The sequence below is a fragment of the Lasioglossum baleicum genome, chromosome 12 (assembly GCF_051020765.1).
Source record: "Lasioglossum baleicum chromosome 12, iyLasBale1, whole genome shotgun sequence".
Lineage (NCBI taxonomy): Eukaryota > Metazoa > Arthropoda > Insecta > Hymenoptera > Halictidae > Lasioglossum > Lasioglossum baleicum.
This window is the reverse complement of record NC_134940.1, coordinates 9,989,045-10,007,731: the sequence shown is the minus strand read 5'-3', so window position 1 is coordinate 10,007,731 and position 18,687 is coordinate 9,989,045. Positions and strand designations below refer to the sequence as shown.

Here is an 18,687-nt window from a genome sequence, read left to right as displayed (position 1 = left end):
ATCTCTCTCTCTCTCTCTCTCTTTCTCTCTCTCGATTCGCTCTTTGACGAACAGCGTCGGCAAAGCCTTTTTCGCCGCGAGTCCGTGATTACTACTTAGCAAGCTAAACTGAACGTAAAATCGGTATTGTCCTCCCTTACAAATTACATTGTTTCGTACGTACATTTTTTCGTTAACTGCTACGCATTCAGCCGGGTCCACACTGCGATCAAAACATCGGATCGGTGTCGATCCCGTTCCTTCGACAATTTTATTCGGCCTCAGTCAACATCCGTCGCTATACACGATAATTATTGTATGATTAAAGGTCCGCCTGTTCATTAGCATAATCATAGGTGCTCCGCCGCATCTTCGATATTTAACCGGAAATGGATTCTTGGATGAAGCGGTCGTTCGTTGTGGCTGGTTTGTTAACTGTTATCAGACTGCGGATTCGATCGATGAACGCGAATATTTATTTCTGCAGCCATTCTGCGGACAAACTGCAGTGGATGTTGCAGCGATTTTATGCACGGCGGAGCACGGTTTCTAATTTGAGCAGATGTAATATTGTCGTTCGATAAATGATTCCTAACGATTCTTACACTACGCAGACCCGCCCTGGACCGATCTCAGAACATCAGAACCGGTTTCGATCGAGTGGGAACGCGGCTTAATCGGAAACACGCGGCGAGGTGAGTTCCACGTGGTTCGAGACGATCGAGACGCCGTAATTGGATAATACTGATGCGCGTTCGATGCTCGACGATCGTTTTCACTGGTTCCGTGTCCGAAACTTTTTTGGATTTGCGCCACGGGAGAACCGCTCGCCGCGCGTCGAGTCACAGGCATCGTTTTCTCTATGTTCGTCCCCGTTTCAACGCCGAATTAATTGGTTCGTCACATCTGGAATGTTACCTGGCACGAATCACGTTTACTCCGAGTCGGAATCGAAATCGGAATCCTGCGGAGCTTCCGGTACTTCGCTTGGGACTTCCGGCGTTGTCTCCGGTATCTTCTTCGCGATCGTTGCCGACACGTACGCGCCTGGCCCTTCGCCTTGCGTGTGCTCGATCTCGACCCTAAACAAAATTATCCAAATGTTGCGATCATTAACAATGAATAAAAAAGAACTTTTTAAAAACCACGCTTATATTAAAATGCACTGAAAAGGAGAAAATAATTTTTTTAGGCATTAGTGACTATAAATAAAAGCGTGGAGCGCTAAATTATATTGACGTAATCTTCGTGGGCGCTCCACGCTTTTATTTATAGTCACTAATGCCTAAAAAAATTATTTTCTCCTTTTTAGCACATTTTAATATAAGCGTGGTTTTTAAAAAGTTTTCTTTATATATTTTTTTATTTTCTACTTTTTAGTCTTTTTCCATGGAACGCAAGAAATACGCGAGATAGAATGGGGGGATGACTCCGAGAGGCGACGTCTCTTGGAGTCCGAAATTGTCCAAAATGGAACTGAATGAACGGAACACCACACTGACTGAGCTCCTTCGTTGCGAAGTGGGTCAGTGGAGTGGAGATGAGTCGGAGTGGAGTAGGGAACGCTGGCGCGTGGAGTGGGGTTCGCTGAACGTAATGACGTACTACCGAGCGTCGCGCAGCGCGTGTGATGGTTAATATTTAATCCGTAATCTGTGTGGTAATTAAAATCTGTTTTTAACATTGCATCGTCATCCAGTTCTGAGCTATGTTTAAAGTTTCAAGTCTCTAGCTCTTCGGGAAGTGATTTAAAAGTCGATTACAAGATTTGACGCATACAACGACAACTCGGCAAGCTAATATAAGCGTGGTAATAAAAAATTAACTGTTAAACTAATCCTTCTAATATCTCAAAAAGAAACTCAAGCTGTTGGGTACAATGTTGTAAAAGTTCTCTCTTGAGGATTGTAATCTTCCTGTCTCACCTGTATTCGTGTCGCGACAGGTTCCTAACACATTTCTCAGGTGGGGCGTCGCTGTCGCTGTTCTGAAAGCTGACGCTCCTCGCTGTCGTGTGGGACACCTGTGTAGCCGGCATAGTGAACTCCACGTAACAGTACTCGGAGAGATTCTCTGGTATCTGGTCGTAGGAAGTCAGAGCCATTCGACAGACCAGTTGATGTGTCGTGTACGCCCCTGAAGAACACATTAAATGCACAAGGGTTGAAGTAACAAATTCTATTTTGTGGCAGTTCTAAATGTCGTTGCGGACAATGCATAGGCGGTTGAAGCAAGAAGTTACCTTGGCCCTCCTTCGGCAACCTAGGCATCCTCCAAACGATAGCGCGATGCTGATGCTCGTATTTTGCCTGGCCCGAGGTGACCTCCATCAATTGTGGCTCCAGAGTGTCCACAGCACCAAGGAATCGTTCTATACCCTTGATCTTGCCGGTTCTTCTATGGGCAGACTTCACCGAGCCGTACCTGAAGTGTTTCTCCACCCTGAAGAGATAGATCCAGCACTCGGGAATGGGGAACCGGACCATCACGTCCTCGCAGGGCACTTGGCCCAGCTTCCTGGAGGCGAATCCTGGGACCAGGATGTCGGCCCTCAGCTCCACCTGATAATCGCATGGCTTCAATTATCTGTCATCGATTAGAACCCCTGGGTTCGTTAGTTGAATCATGCGTCGAAAGCTGAAGGCTCCAAGATTAATACGAATTCTGGATAAACTTCCGGATTCTGGATAAACTTGGTTTTTCAACTAGGTTTCGTGCAATGTTAATTGGACCATTACCTTGTTACCGGTAACGCACATTACGGCTTTAAGTTGAAGGGGAAGCTCTCTGTTCTTAGGCGGTCTCACGCGGAATCGCATGAGCTCGATATAGCATGCATCGGGTGGCTTGAACCTTCAAACGGGTTAGTCAATGTTAATGATCGACACATTCACTCACTGCAGGCTCCACGGAAAACTTAAGCGTCCTTTTACAATATAAATTAACTCCCCTCTCAGAGATTAGACAGATTGAATCAATAAATTCAAATCCGAGAAAAGAAGACGGTACTTTCCGCGAAACCTAACATTTAACATGTTCGCTACCACCGTCACAAATATGTGACATCCATAATCTGACAGTTCACTTAAAAACAGTCAAATTAATTTTATGCACTTCGTTGTTTAAAGTCATAGCAGAATGCATAATTTTCAGAGAATCTGTGACTTTCTTTTGCGAACCTGTTTTCATAATTGGGTACGTTGCATTTAATAAAACTTTCGAACAAGGAAGGTAAGCAACGAAACAAATGCTGGTGGCGAACGTGTTAAGGTAACTGTTAGTTAAAAGAGTTCCTGGGCGGCTCAAAAAACATACTTTATGATTCTAGATCTCTCGTACTCGTCCTGCTGTACACAGGCGTGGAACTCCACGTTCTCCAATCGAATCCATTCTTCTGTCACCACTGGAATGATGTCGTGTCTGCCCACAACTTCCTTTCCTTGCCTCCACATGTCGTTTATTCCCAGTTCAACGTCAGGCATCCCTGCAATAATAATAACAATATTTTTCAACACTGTAATTTCTAGAAAAACTCGCATCTTGTATCTGATCATTTTTAAATCAAGTGTTAATAGAGTTTTCGATGGAGCCCCTCACCGGAAAGGAAACCCAAGAAGAACAGTCGAACACGTGCGATCTGCTTGTCCACGTGACCCTCAGCGCTCTGCTCAACGTAGACCTCATCAACCACAGTGATCTGCACCTCCTCCATTTTGTAAGTTAGCGCACGATCTCTGTGAGCAGACAGTCTGAACAGAGCCTCGTCGATCGCGACGGAGAATAGCTTCATGTCCTCATAATTCTGGGAACCGAGCTTGAAGAGCTGGGAGATCTGCAACGTTACAATCCCCTCTTAGTTAACTGGTATTTCCAAATCAACAGCAATCTTCAATAAATCCACAACCTCCCAATAAATTAATTAAAAATCACAAAACGTTCCAACTCTTTTCTTCACTTACTTCAACTATTTAAAATAAATGAAAAGTACCTGAGGCGCATGTTCAACAGGAAGTCCCAACTTCTTCAAATCACTGCCGAACTCCTTCACCCCTTGATAGTCGCCCTGAATAGCATAAGCAGCAAACTGGCTGAGCTTGTTCGTCAATCTCTCAGCTTTCGTCACCTGGCCAGGCCTAACTCCAGGTCGCTCCTTGTAGAAGATGTACTGCAGCTTCACCGTGAAGATCTTACCATACTGATCAAACTGCTGCGCTCCGATATCAGAGACCGAATAACAAGGTAGCAGCGGCAGCTCCTGGAAGGGGTCTTTCTCGTCCTTGTTGTTGAACAATTGGAGAACCGGATTGTCGGCTTGGTAGACGAGTTTCAAGAAGATCTTCTTCCAGAAACGCTGCCCGGTGATCTTCTTCTTGTTCGGTTGTCTCAGCTGCATCTCCCAACCGTCCCCAGTATATGTTACCCTGGGGAAGTCCTCCAAGGGTTGACTGACGTCTTCGTCGAACAAGGGCGTGGGTGGAGTTTCCTGAAAGTTTACTTTTCAGTATGGGGCTTCGCTATGGAGAGTTGAGAGAAGACGGTCAAACGTGGAATAACGTTTTGTCTACCCAAATGTTGTTCTTACGAAATGGTTGGATGAAAACAGTATTTATTTGCAATAATTATGTGTACCTGGGAGTCACTCCTGGTCATTTCAGCTGTGGGTACAGCTTCCGGAGGAATGACAGCCTCCTGACCGAAGCCAGACTTGTCGAAGGGGTTGAATCTAGGCGAAGAATCAGCATAGGCAGAGTTCTGAGGACTCTTAGGGGGTGGAGCTAACACTGGGACAGCTCCGCCCTCGCCTTCGACGACATCGTCTCCCTTTTTAGGTCTGTATAAACACAATAATCATCCTCGTGATATTCTGCGTTGTTTAAATCACCTGCTAGAAGCTGTTAAAATTTGAAATCGTGGATATTCACTTGATGAAGACGCTGAAATCCGGCCCCTCGTCAGACTCCGCAGACTCGGACCTCTTCATCTTCGCTTCTTGAGGTGGCGCAGTCATGCTGAGGAACGAATCGAACCCTGCAGGCTCCCCGAAACCGGACACTGCTGTTTCTGATCCGGTTGCTGAAGAGTCGCCCCATACTAAAGCAAAAATGTACATTCTTCATAAAACGCCAATAAAGGACATAAACCAATTAAAAATATGAAAAAATGCTACAAAAATTCGAAACATTGCTTGTAAATTTTTGGAAAATAATTTATAATGGAAAACCAGCTCACCATCGCTGGAGGTGTCCATAGCAGTCGGTCCCCCGCCAAAAGCGTCCATGAACGGATCAGCATTGGAATCAGGCTCGGCAGCCTTATCAAACTTAGATGCAAAGATGTCAAACGCGTCGCCAGTGCTATCGAGAGCCTTGGTGGTTGCAGCGAAGGAATCCAGTTGCTCTTCGGGTCTGTAAGGCTCGCTTGCGGGGAACTCTGAAGCCGGAAGTGGACTGGCAACAGCTGCGGGAGTGGCATCTTTGCTGGGTTCGCCAAAATCGCCAAGGAGATCCGAAGCGAAGGGTCCTGAGGGTGCGGTGGTCTCAGCGAAAAGAGGTTGCGTCGGCGAAGGCATGGGCGCAGAGGTAGCAAAAGGTGAGCTGCAGGTGCTGTCAGCCATGCCGAACGGCGCTGTGGTGGTAGTGTCAGTGACAGAGAAGAACGTAGACTCTGCCGTGGCTGTTGCCAGCTGATCGGTAACTGTCGAAAACAGTTCAGCAGCCGAGATGGTCGGCTGAGGTTCTGGGACAGCTGGAGAGTCTGCTGAGAAGTCCAAACTTATGCCACCCCTGTCCTCAACATCGCTGCCAACCACGCCAGTCGTGGAAACGATAGACGGCCTCTTCTCGCTGGTGATAGACGCTGTTTCAGCGTAGTCCCCTGCGAAAGCGTCCTCCGCAGGAGCTGTGGACCCTTCCTGATCCGCCATGTTGGCGAACGGGTTGTCCTGAGCCGTGGTCGTGATCATGGCTACTCCGGAGACCACTCCGGTTGTGTCTCCTGCGGTCATCGGAGTCGAGAAGATCGTGGTGGTCGTGGTATCCGTGTTAGGAGCTTCGAACAGGTCTAAGATGTCCTGGTTCTGAGGCGCCTCCATGGTTGTGGGCTTGCCATCGTCAGACATCAAGTCTGGGACATTCGAGTCCACGTCCAGAAGATCGGCAAAGCTGTGTTCTGGTGTTGGGGATGGAGAGTGCATCAAGGTTGGACTTGGTGTTCTTGTTGCCTGAAGAAGAATGATAAAATTATTGATGTGCAATCGTAAAAAAGGTAAAGTAAATCAATGACGCCCTCAAAGAAGAATATTCAATCTAACCTGTAACCGATCCAACAGATGGTTCGATGTGGCATCCATAGCTCCCGTGACAGATAAGATAAGGTCCTTGGTGTGCTTCGGCGGCGCCGGAGGCACCGGCCTTGGCGGTGGTGGCCTTGAAGGCGCTGGTCTGCCATTTTTAGGCTGAGCAGGCGGCTGCGGGGCCACGGGTTGTTCGAAGATCTCCTTGGAGGGTGGTGCTGCGTCGAAGAGGTTCTCGGGCGACTCGGTCGCCTCGAAAATATTACTAGGTTGGCTAGTGAATATATTGGTTGCTGGTGTATTATCGGTGGTGGTCGGCGCGGTCGTATCCACGCCGAAAGAAGCAAACGGGTTCGTCGAGTCAACGGTGACAGCTGGCTCGTAGGCAGGCTGCTCTGCGCCGAAATTCAGAAAAGGATTCTCTCCAGCCCCGCTGCTTCCCGTGTCTCCAAAATCCTGAAGAAACGGGTTCGAAGCCTGGGCTCTGCTATCCTCCTCCGCCCCGTAATCGTCCATCAAGAACGGGTTGCTCCCTTTGGAATCCATGATGATGATCGATCAACTACTACTTTCAAGAAATCACCCAAAACGCGTGGGTAGCAAAGTGTTCGCTTGAGAAAGGTTAGCGAAGAGGCTGTAGCTGAGGCAACAGACTTATTTGTCCATCAGCTCGGATTCTAGCAGCTTCAGTTCGGTCTTGCCATGTCCAATGTTCGCGAAACTGGTGTCGAATGGGTCCACGTCCTCGGCGAATGCTTGGTTATCTGTCTGCAAAGGAGTCAGGACCTTAGCACCTGTATCTTGATCGTCGATACACAGGAAGTCCTGTGCCTCCTTCTTCTCCTCTGCTCGCGGATCAAAATCGTCGATCTCCGGGACCGTGGTGGCGATGATCGCGGTCAGGCTAACAGTGGTTGGTCTCACCGGGAGCTCCTCTTTGATCTGCTGCAGCTCGCTCTCTAGGACCTTCAGCTCAGCCTTACCGGGCAGAATATTAGTAGCGATGGATGTGTCGAACGGATCCTCGTACGAGATCTCCTCCTCCTCGATCTTGGATTCAATAGTAGGCGTTAGAGCCTTCGCATCCACATCCACGTCAGCGTCCAACAAGCTCTCCTGTCTCTTGGGCAGATGCTTCACCCGTGGTTCGTCGAACTTCTTCAGCACAGACTCCTGCGCCTCCTGGAACTTAAGGTGTTCAGGCCTGATAGAGGCGGCCGTGAAGTCGCTCTGCCTCCTGCTGGTCTCGGTGTGCGCCTTTTGGCTGAAGTCGTGGTCGCTGATGCTGTGCGGCAACTTGGACTCCTGCTTCAACAGTTCGGACTCGATCAGCTTCAGTTCCGTCTTCCCGGGAGCGACCTTGGCGACGAAGCTGGTGTCGAACGGGTCGACATCGACCTCCTCCTCCTCGATCGGTAACGACTCCTCGATCGACTTCTGCGAATAATACGGCGTAAGCGGCTTCGAGGGGAGAGCCTTCTCTTCTTCAGTGGATGCTAGAAGATCTGGTCTCTTAGACGGGGTCGGCAACTCGAATGCTACCGCTTTCGCGGGCGCTAATTCGAGGACTTCCGGTCTAGAAGTTCTTCGTCCACTAAACTGAACCCCGGTAGACTCCTCCTTCGGATCCTCTTCAAACTCAACTTTAAAAACCGGTTGAACAGGTGCAACAGGGATCGGTGGTCTAGGCGGAGCCTTCGAAATCACAGCCGGCTGTTCCTCTTTCCTAGGATCAAAGTCGTCGTCGTCGTCGTCGTCGTCCTCTAAAACACTCGGCGGTTTCGCCTGTTCTCCCAGCAACTCCTTCTCGAGGAACTTCAGCTCAGTCTGGCCCGGCGGTAGTTCCTGGACAGATGAAGTGTCGAACGGGTCCACGTAGGAGATCTCCTCAACGGGAGCAATCGGTTGATCGACTAGCTGAGTTAAATCGGTGGTAGATCCTCCTAGCAGATCCCTCTTCGCCAGGAGATTCTTCGCGGCATGATCGTCAGATAACAGTCCAGTCTCGTAGTCCCTGTTCAAGCCAGCAGGATCGGTCAAGGATATCGTCACCTCCGCGACTGGTAGTTCTTCTAGTTCTTTTTCGATGAACTTCAGCTCAGTTTTACCCGGCAGGATATTTTCAGCGAAGGTGGTGTCAAATGGATCCTCTTCGTCGACGAAGGTGGCAGCCTCGAAGCTGGCCTCTACGATCTCGGTCTGGAAGACTAGGCTCTCCGGTTCCTTGGTTCCGAAGGGATCGTCCGCTTCCTCGAGCTTCGCCGGCTCTTCCGGCGCGGTTGTAAGGTCGAATTCAGCGTCGTCTAGGTCGGGTATCTCTTCTAGGATGTTCTTCTCTTTGAGGAGCTCGAACTCTGAGATGTCAAGAGGCTCGTTGGCCGGTTTTACGTCTGGTACACTTTCTTGAGTAACTGACGGGCTGGCCGGTCTAGGTAGAACTGGAGGAAGCTTGGTTAGATCGACCGGGATGTCAGGAAGATCGCTATCATCGTCCAGTAAGGTCTTCGCTGTAGCTACTGGCTCTGCGGCTACGTTCTCTGTGGGCAGTTCAGCTTCGTCAAAGTCGTCTAACAGAAGATCCTGTTGAAGCCTGGGCCGCCTGCCCCTCGAGATCTTGCAGGAGCTGACGTAATCGACTCGGCCAGAGAGAACCTCGACCGCGTTCCCTAGGCTGACTAGCTTGTTACCTTTTTTGTCAACTGTTTTGAGAACCTTGTCAGCGCTGGTAGTGTCGAAAGGATCGTCGCCAGTCTCCTCCTCGGTAGGACTGTCCGGGATGTAGGCTAATTTTACGTCGATGTTCTGGAGAACGTCCACATAAGTGGTATCGAAGATGTCCTCGTCGACGGAGTCCTCCTGCTCATCGTTGTCCTCCGGGATTTCGACGAACCCGTCCTCGCTCACCAGAGGCTTCTCCTCTTTACCCTTGAGCTTGCCCTCGAAATCTGGTGGTTCACCTTCGATAGGGTTCCCTTCCTCGTCGAAACCAACCCACCGTTTCGAACCCTTCTTGCTCGACTCTTCTTGACTGTCTTCGTCTTCCTCTCCTTCTTTTTTCTTCTTCCTCTTGTCGTCCTCTAGCGGCGGCTTCCGCTGGAAGAACGAGGTGGACTTGATGCGGTCGAGATCGCCCTGGGTCTTTTTGAGGATCGAATCGACCCCGGCGGTTAATGCCTGGAATTTTTTCCACTCGTCGGAGCCGGCGTTGCTGGCCTGCTCGCCGGATTCCTCGGCCTTCTGCTGGGCCTCCGCCCGCTCGCGTCTATAACGCTCGAGCTCCTCCGGGTCGAACTCTTCTTCCTCGGCGCCCTTCTTGCCCTTCTTCTGCTTTTTCTTCTTCTTCAGGCCCTTGGCTAGCTTGTGCATCCTCTAACAGCTACAGTGGGTCGCACGAGGCCTCTGCGAACAACGAATCACAAAAGTTAGCAACATCCTCGAGAAGAGAACGTACTCGATACGTGTGCAAACTTCGGGACATGACACAACTTGTGACTAGAATAATTAATAAATAGACGAGACTGATTTTGTTAACAAAAGTCGACTGTTCAACCTGAACAATCTTTTGGATTTCAACTGGGAAAACCATATTTTATCTAACAGTCGAATTCTACAGTACGATTTTCAAAGTTAGTTAGACGTATAAACTATTAACTACCATACTTGATCCACTCGTGCTGATTCTGTGTGGGTGCTCATGATACCTACTAGGTTCTATTAGTCGTGTTCAAAGCTGGTCGACAGTTCAGTTACTCGTGTTTCATGAATACGCATATTTCTACAAGAAGATGGCGCGTACGCCATCTTGACGCTCCCGCTAACCAATTTCGCACATACCGAAACTCTCGACCAGCTCGACGCGACACTACACGATGTCTAGATACCACAGCCCAGGGGACACAATCGTGGGATTTCTACGTGATTAGGGTGATTAGACAGGCAGGTTCCGCTTGGACCCGGTGCGTGCGAAACGTGCGGCTCGCTGAAGGCCAACTCCCACGCCGAGAATCCTCGAATACTTGTTGCACACTGCCGATCTTTATTTAGAGCCGGTTACACTTCGGCGTGCTATAATTGGGCCGGTGTTTTTTCGACGCGTGCACGCCGAGATGCGAGCGAGCGAGACGAGTCTTCACGTTTCCAGACTCGAGACCTCAGCCAACGTCGACGAAACGTTCAATCGATCCGAACAAGGAGCTACAGAACTAGAAGCTGAAGGAGCCACAGCTCTCCGAAGAAGCGTTCTTCCAGCCTGGCGCAACGAACTGCTCGTTGTCCAAGATTTCCGTGTTGTACCGATACAAATCCTCGCCACGAATTTGTTCTCGGGATCGCTGCCAGAACAGCCCGATCGATCCCAGTGCTGTATCCTGTTTTTCACCCGCCCTCTCCTTTTTCCAAGACAATCGAGCCTCCCGGACATCGTTGGCGAACAAGATGCAACTGAGAAACGTTCAGCTCGATGTATCGTCGGTCTCGGTCCCCTCCATCCGCGTGATAAGGAGCTTAAAGGCTTACGCCATGCGATATTTAACGTATCAGCCCGACTAATCTCCATCCGATGGGGAATTTAATTAACACTATCCTGTCGGATGACGTCGCTCGATATCCTGCGAGACTATTCTCGGATCGTCGAGACCGGGAATTGTTCAACTGCTGCGCAGATGCTTGGTGGACGCGTTTTCAGCGAACAAGTTTTTACCTGAGAAATAGGTTTTCATGTTCTAGGTGAATTTTTCAGTTCGTACATATTGACGAGGTTACGTTGAAACGATCAATTTTTCAGCGGAAGACTCGCTACATTGAGTTATTGTTAATTTTTAATGGAGTATCGACGTCTCGAAGTTGCAAATGTGGATTTGGGTAGACTGTAGGAGTGTGCGGCGTATAGATAAAAAGTATGTTCTTCGTGTCTATATTACTGTGATTGATTTCAGTAATTGGTTTGCGTGCATTTTTTGTGCAATTGCAGCGATCATCATCGGGAGTCTACAAAGTATAGAGTTTAATTAATAGACTGCGGATCTTTATAAAAAATTCGCGAGGTACTAGAAACAGATAAAAATTTGTTTCTTCGTTTTAATGAGATACAACAAATTACGATTCTGAATTTTTCATAGGCGACTTTAAAATGTTGTGTCATCTCGAAGAGCTGACTCGAATCTCCTTTTCATAGAAACTGCTGACATCTGAATACGCATTGCTGTATTTAAACAATTATCCACAAGCTGATAACTAGACTGCGGATTTTATGCATTTATGACAAAAATCGGTGGATGCAATTTAAAACAGTAAAAACAATAAAACGATTTAAAGACGCCCATACGTGGTTCTCCATTTATTAAAATTGTTGAAAATAGAAAGAAAGTTTTATATGACTTCTGTGTCTTGCAATTGATGAAGACAATTTCTAGTTTGCATAAAGATCCGCAGTCTACTGATAACAGTCTAATAAGAAAGTCGATCAAGAGAGCAGGGGAACATATAAATTTTTCGTGGCCGCTGTAAGATATCGCGAGCCCTTTCGTGACCAGTAGCCCTTTCCATAGAACCAGCCAGCCCTTTTTATCAAAACCATCAGCTACCGGATCGAACAGACAGTCTACGGGGTCTGAGATTGACCAGCGGCATCGTCGGTCGACCAGAGCAACGTGTACGAAACAGAATTCCGTCGATAATTGGAGGGGTGCACGTGCTCCAGATTGCTGGTCAGGGTGGCCGTCGCGTTAACAAACTCACACCGACTATCACAGCCCACCCTTGGCTCTACTAAAACCGATATAAACGACTACACCTGCACGTAGAGCACACACCGGGAACAACCCGGTGTTCGGATCGATAACGGAACAGGAATCCTCGAAGCGTTCCCGTTCCCTCTTTCCCAGAACTCCGGAAACGCGATCGACAACCGATCCTTTGGCTCGCGCGATCAAGCACAAGATGTCCGACCACTGATACAACGTAATGTTGTCTGAGCAACTCAGAGATTCGCGTCGCTCCTGCTTCGATGCACTTCCCCATTGTTTGCTTCGGTAGAACAATCGGCAAAGATGTATCAATATACAGCTGAAGCGGAAGGTTACTCGATTGCATGACATGGAAACCATTTTTGCAGAGCTTCAGGATGATCGTACGACATTTAAACTGCGGATGTTTATGGAATTTCTAGTTTTTACAGGCAAATTTCAAGAACATGGGAACAAATAAAATCTTGCTTTCAGTGGTAGTAGCCTTTATATAAATCTGAAATAAATAAAAATCGTACACAATTCTGTGGAATTTTATATTCTAGCATATTTTGAAAATTTTTAGAACCCATAGATGCATAAAGATCCGCAGTCTATTGATAAAGAACATAGAATTATGTATAACAAATCAGCGAAGATGAAGCGGGAGGTTACTCGATTGCGTGACATGGAAACCATTTTTACACAGCTTTAGGATGATCGTACGTCGTCTGGAATAGTTGATAAAGAAAATGGAATTACGTTTAACCAATCGGCAAAGATGTTCCAATTTGCAGCTGAAGCGGAAGGTAACTCGATTGCATGACATGGAAACCGTTTTTAAAAAGCTTTAGGATGATCGACCGTCGTTTGGAATATCTAATAAAGAACGTAGAATAATGTTTAACAAATATTTAAACGTGTAAATGATTTTATTTATTCGATTGTGGAATTCGTTTTATTTATTCATTTATAGAATTTATATTAAATTTTTAGTAGAATTTGGTTCATGTTTCTATTGGAGCGTGTCTGTACGCTCGATCTGAATTCTCCACCGACCCATAAAAATCAATAAAAAAATAATGGACGCATCCGAACGTACCACCGACCGATCCTAGCGAATCTTTTGATAACAACAATTTAGAAATTCAGGCTACACCTCGAACAAAATGAGAAGGCAAAATAGGGCGTTATAAGGGCAAAGTTTATAGAGTATCGAGCGCCATAGCTCAAGCTATCCCTTATCTGCGTCTTCCTAACCTCCCCGCAGCTAAAAATGGCGGAGAAGTTGAAGAAAACCGAAGAATGTTATTAGACCAGTCACCTGCTCTTCCAGGAGAATAAATATTGAGCTAGTCGAAGATCGATGGCTGACATATTGACACGACAAACCTGGCTCTAGATAAACTCATTGAATCGTCGATTGATCGACGGATGAATGAATCCTTGAGCTCCCAGAAGGTTCTCCTGATTCCAAGAAACTTGTTAAAACAAATTCGCGAAATTTGTAAACGGGTTAACGAGTTGCGAAGTAACAATTCCCTGAACAAGCTTCTACGTCTTGGATACTGAAATAACGCTTGTGTAACACTAAATCTGCTAAAATGAATTTATGTTGACATTATTAAAGTTATAAATAGCGGATTTGACACATTTACAAATACAATAAGAAAGATTCAACGAATTTAGGAATTTTCATCGTGTTAAAATTATTGAAAAAAGAGTGACGACTTTATTTGCTTTCTGTTTCTCACAATCGATGTAGACAATGTTTATTTTACTTAAAAATCCACAGTCTAGCTGTAAAAATCTTTCTATAGGAATGATAAAAATCTAAATAAATTTGCCCTTGTCATTTTTATAAGGCCTGACAACTTGAAATCAATAACTCGCTAAAATGATTATTTAGGAGAGCCTTGGCGGCCGGTTGTAAAAATCTTTAAGTCTAGTTGTAAAAATCTTTCCACAGGAACGATAAAAATCCAAATAAATTTGCCCTTGTCATTTTTATAAGGCCTGACAACTTGAAATCAATAACTCGCTAAAATGATTATTTAGGAAAGGCTTGGCGCTCGGTTGGTGGGAACAGTCGAACAAGAAGTGACGTTTAGATATCGATAAGGGGGTACGATGCGATAAGGTGTATTCTTATCTCCGGCAGCCAGATAATTAAATTTGGCTCGTGCCGCGTCACCGAGTTGAATAGAGATTATCGACCGGCACGGTTCGAGACCCTGCGGACCGAGAATCGAGACCGACACTTGTTACGAGTTAATTATCAGCGCCCGGTGAACGTTAATTCATCGAGGAACTGAAGCAGACGAGCCTCGGACGTCCGTTTTGGGACCTAATCCCCGCCGCCATCTTTGTATCCCACATCTGGACGTACATTTCCTAAGAACGATTTCTAGAGACTCACTTATAAAAAATTAACTCCTATATAATTCAAACAATGTTTTATTAAAACATGCGATTGTTAATTCAGTACTGATGATCGCGAAATCTACAGGACACATTAGAAAAGCAATTGCAATTAGAAAGTTCCCGGTACTACGTTCACAAAGCTCCGTCAAACGTAATCGTGACGCGTAATTGCTCCGTGTAAAGAATCTAGAGTGCGCTAACCCGCACACGCTTCGAATTCCCAGCAACCATAACGCACAACCGTGGACAGTGACACACTATCCCACTTCTGCCGACAATGACACAAACTATCGACTGCCACTGGCCGCGGTGAAGTGAAATTTAGAAGCTCGACGAAAGAATCGTTGTCGTTAGACGGTGTTCGAAAAGTTCAAGGAGAGGTCGTAACCAGGTCGCGGAACCGAAGGAGGGTAAAAATGGAGTTGGCACGGGCTTATATTTAGTTCACCCAAGCCCCCATACAGAGTCTACATCACTCGAAAGTCCCCATAAGCTTGAGACTCCTCTAAAATTACTGATAAAGCCAGGGGAAACACGAATCTCACGAATGAACCGTTTTATCCATCAGAAATGAAAACCCCCATACAGAGTCGAATCCATTCTAAAGTCACCACAAGCTTGTGGCTCCTAAAATTATTTTAAACGCTCAGAATTTGAAGAAAATTAAAAAAAGAAGTCGTGGATTCAATGAAGGGTAAAAACGGGGGTAGCGCATACAGAGACCCCATAAACCTGTGGCTCCTCTAGATCAACTGGTAGAGCCAGACGAAGCAAGAAATCACAAACGAATTTTTGAAATCAGTCAGACCGCGAAAAAAAAAATTAGAAAAAAACACCAGTAAACGAAAAGATTAAGGAGAGGATGAAAATGGGTTAGCGGGGCTTATATTTAGAAAGCCCCAGGTCCCATGCAGAGTCTACACCATTTCCGAATGTCCAAAAGCTTGTGATTCCTCTAGAACAACGGACGAAGGCAGACGAAGCACAGAAATCACAAACGAATTTTAGAAATCAATCAGAACCCGAAAAAAAAAATTGGGAAAAATCACCAGTACCCGAAAAGTTCAAGGAGAGGTTGAAAATGGGTTAGCGGGGCTTATATTTAGAAAGCCCCAGGCCCCGTGCAGAGTCTACACCATTTCCGAATGTCCAAAAGCTTGTGATTCCTCTAGAACAACGGACAAAGCCAGACGAAGCACAAAGATCACAAACAATTTTTTCAGCTTGTAAAAAATTGTAAAAACCACCTGTACCCGAGGCACCGGGTCGCCATCGCGATTCCTGTAGGACGACAAGTCATCGACGATCGGTCTCGAGGAGGAAAGCTTCGCAAAGCACGGGATCTCGGGCCGGACTGGAATATCTGATGTAATTGAGAGAAACTTTCCAGGAGAATATCGGTCTCTGATATCTGGTACAGTTGTTCCAGCGGACTTCCGGCGAAGGCGCACGCGTAATACCGGTGCTCCGGTGATGCTCGAGCTGAAGCTTCTCACCTGTCACAACCTTTGCGATTGAAGACCCGTCCAGCAGCGTCGCGATTCCGCTCTAGTTACCGCGAGAAATTCCCTGGTCGCGACCTGAAACCGTGAGTCCCTTTGAAAATCGACGCGGAAAGAGACGATGATGATAGGAAAGACGAGAGAACCAGCTACGCGTTGGCGACCAAGAGCAAAAAAGAAAACGGACAGTATCGACCAAGCTCAGTCTAGTCCTCAATGGGCAGCTTCATTATCGTCTTAGCAACGATCATCGCTGCGTCAGCTATGTTCACGAAGCCGCAGTCGGACTAACTTACAGTTTTTCTCGGTAGCCTATTTGTCAACGCGGTTCAGGAGAGATTGCATGAGATTTCGCCATTATTAATGGGACCTCGTGATTGCAACACTGTTGGAGAACATTTAGGTCCTGCGACGTCGGGGTTCAAAGGCATCTAGTTCCGAGAAAAGGGGATGGCAATTTTTGTCAGGGAACGTTTAGATCCTAGAGGATTCAAAGTATCTGGGCTCTAAAAGAAGTCAGCAATGATTTTCTGGTCACAGAAGATTGGGACTCTAGAAATTGGGGAGGTCTCCTAGTCCTGATTACCCTTTTTTAAATTGTGAACACATCTTCAAATCATTTAAAGAACCCCTAGGCTCTATAAACTGGAGGTTCAACGTCTCCTAGTCGGGGAAAGCTGAGAAAAGGAACTAGCAAGAATTTTCAAAAAGAGTTGCTCGAAGTCTACAATCTCCTAGAAAACAGACTATGAATCTTTATCTTATCCTTTCCTCAAATATAGAGCATCCTCCAAGAGACAAAGACCAGTGTGATTTCCTCCTTGAAAAACTAGGTTAAGATAACAAATTTCATCATTTGGATGAACTAGAACATTTAACCTCGTACCTATAACCTCGAAAACTAGTAATAATTTCTTCATCCACTTCCAAACATGAACAACCATCTTCAATAAAACCAGACCACCATAGACTGTTTAGCTCGCTCTAAGACCTCTTACAAAGCCTCTCGAAGAGCCCAGCAACAGAATTCCTTCACCCCAATCCCCAAGGATCTCCTCAAAGAGACTAAAACCCTGAAGACTAGGTCGAGAGATGTTACACAATCCAACGTAGCGAGGGTCTGTACCCATGACTGGGTCGGCGAAGACCCCGAGAGTCGGCTAGGGTCAGATCAACCCTCCGGGGTAGCAATCGACCAGGAAAATCGCGGAAGACCGACCGTGAACCGAATCACCCTCGAATTCGGCGATTCTCTCTCGAGAAAGTTAGGCAACCGGAATCATGTTCTGGAGTCGGATCGAAGCGTGCGGAATTAGGGTGGCGGATCGACACGCGGCCGAGTCGACTCTCCTGTATCTGGAGCGGATCAATCGCTGGTGGTAGAAGCGTAGGTGTCGTAGGCCTCTAGGCTAGACCGTGGTTCGCCGTTGCATTCCGGGAAAGAAGCCCGTGCGACTTGCACAAACGGGGGTTGATATCTTTGTAACAGGCTCGCGTAATCGTCGTCGGATAACTGTACTTACGATTCCAGCCTCGTCAGCCACATCGGTACGACGCACATTTTTTTCGAGTCATCCCGATCGAGACTCCACTCTGTTGAGACTCTCTCTCTCTTCAGCGAGGCCCAAGGACGATGATGGCACACACTTTTTTGGGGAGTTGCGGGGAAGGGTCACACCGAAAAGAAGAACAAGTAGAAGAATGGTAGAGACCGAGGGACGACAGTGACTCTCTTCTTCTTCTCTCTCTCTCTCTCTCCCACTCACTCGTTCTGAAGCTCGTTCGTTCGTTCGTTCGTTCGTTCGTTCTCTCTCACTCTCAAGAGGATTCTAGGGGTTAGGGAAAACCGACGCGACCGGAATCGAACTTCCGGAAGTCGGGCAGAGTTTGGTCCCCAGGTGAGAGAGGACCGTTCTCTCCTGGCCTGGAAAACACGGAAACTACCGGGCGTAGAGAGCCGCGAAGGCCCTGCCGAAAGCGAAGCCGACTCACCTCGTACTCTCCTGCGGCTCGAGCTATTTCCAGCATCGATCCATCCGCCTCGCGGAGAAGAAACATGCGCGTACAACTTGGACGCCCACCGACGTCCCCGACGCCCCTGCCTCGAACCCCCCACCATCGAGCACTCACCCTCCAGCTAGCGACGGCCTGAAAACGCGACGATACGCGCGCGCCTACATTTCGGGATCGATTTCTTCCTACGAAATTACCGAGCCCTTTGTCGAACTATCATCGGGAATTTTTCGTGGTCTTCTACGTCTACTTCAACATTTTAAACCGTGTCCGATATCCGTAGCTTCTGGTGGCTGTAGCAATTTGTATGTAGCGGAGGATTGAGGCGATGTGTTGGTTCGCTAGGTACTCTCCTGCTAGACTGCTTGGCCTTCATTGAATTTTTAGTCTATGATTCTGCAGCTCTATGGCAAGCTGGCATTGCACATTTTCTTTGATCTTCCTCGTCTACTTCAACATTTTAAACCGTGTCCAATATCCGAAGCTTCTAGGATTCGGCCGACGTGTTATTTCGGTAGGTACTTCCTGCTAGATTGCTCTGGCCTTCGTTGAATGTTTAGTACATGAATCTGCTGCACTATGGCGAGCTAGTATTCGACATTTTCTGTGGTCTTCTACGTCTACTTTAACGTTTGAAACCGTGTGCAATATCTAAAGCTTCTAGGAGTCGTAGGAATTCGAATGTAGTGGATGATTGAGGCGTCGTGTTGGTTCGGTAGGTACTCTCCTGCTAGATTGCTCTGGCCTTCGTTGA

At 47.1% G+C, this 18,687-nt stretch overlaps 1 protein-coding gene across 1 annotated transcript; it reads right to left on the bottom strand.

The window, feature by feature from the left end:
• Positions 1-17: 17 nt before the first annotated feature.
• On the bottom strand, positions 18-17,906 carry LOC143214562 (uncharacterized). The gene is made up of 13 exons (XM_076435776.1): positions 17,444-17,906; positions 6,929-9,670; positions 6,290-6,829; positions 5,209-6,199; positions 4,902-5,070; positions 4,609-4,810; positions 3,968-4,462; positions 3,577-3,811; positions 3,295-3,463; positions 2,718-2,832; positions 2,222-2,540; positions 1,905-2,115; positions 18-1,061 (listed from the first exon to the last, which is right to left on the bottom strand). The coding sequence occupies exons 2-13, from the start codon at positions 9,635-9,637 to the stop codon at positions 914-916; spliced, it is 6,303 nt and encodes a 2,100-aa protein (XP_076291891.1). The 5' UTR covers positions 9,638-9,670; positions 17,444-17,906; the 3' UTR covers positions 18-913.
• Between the last annotated feature and the right edge of the window lie 781 nt (positions 17,907-18,687).

Bases quoted from the DNA above. Each gene is read 5' to 3' on its own strand.
- LOC143214562 (XM_076435776.1), bottom strand. From the start codon at position 9,637: ATGCACAAGCTAGCCAAGGGCCTGAAGAAGAAGAAAAAGCAGAAGAAG. The intron at 4,463-4,608 runs GTACACATAATT...GTAAACTTTCAG, and splicing joins TGACCAGGAGTGACTCCCAG to GAAACTCCACCCACGCCCTT. The intron at 2,833-3,294 runs GTATGTTTTTTG...ACCCGTTTGAAG, and splicing joins GAGAGATCTAGAATCATAAA to GTTCAAGCCACCCGATGCAT.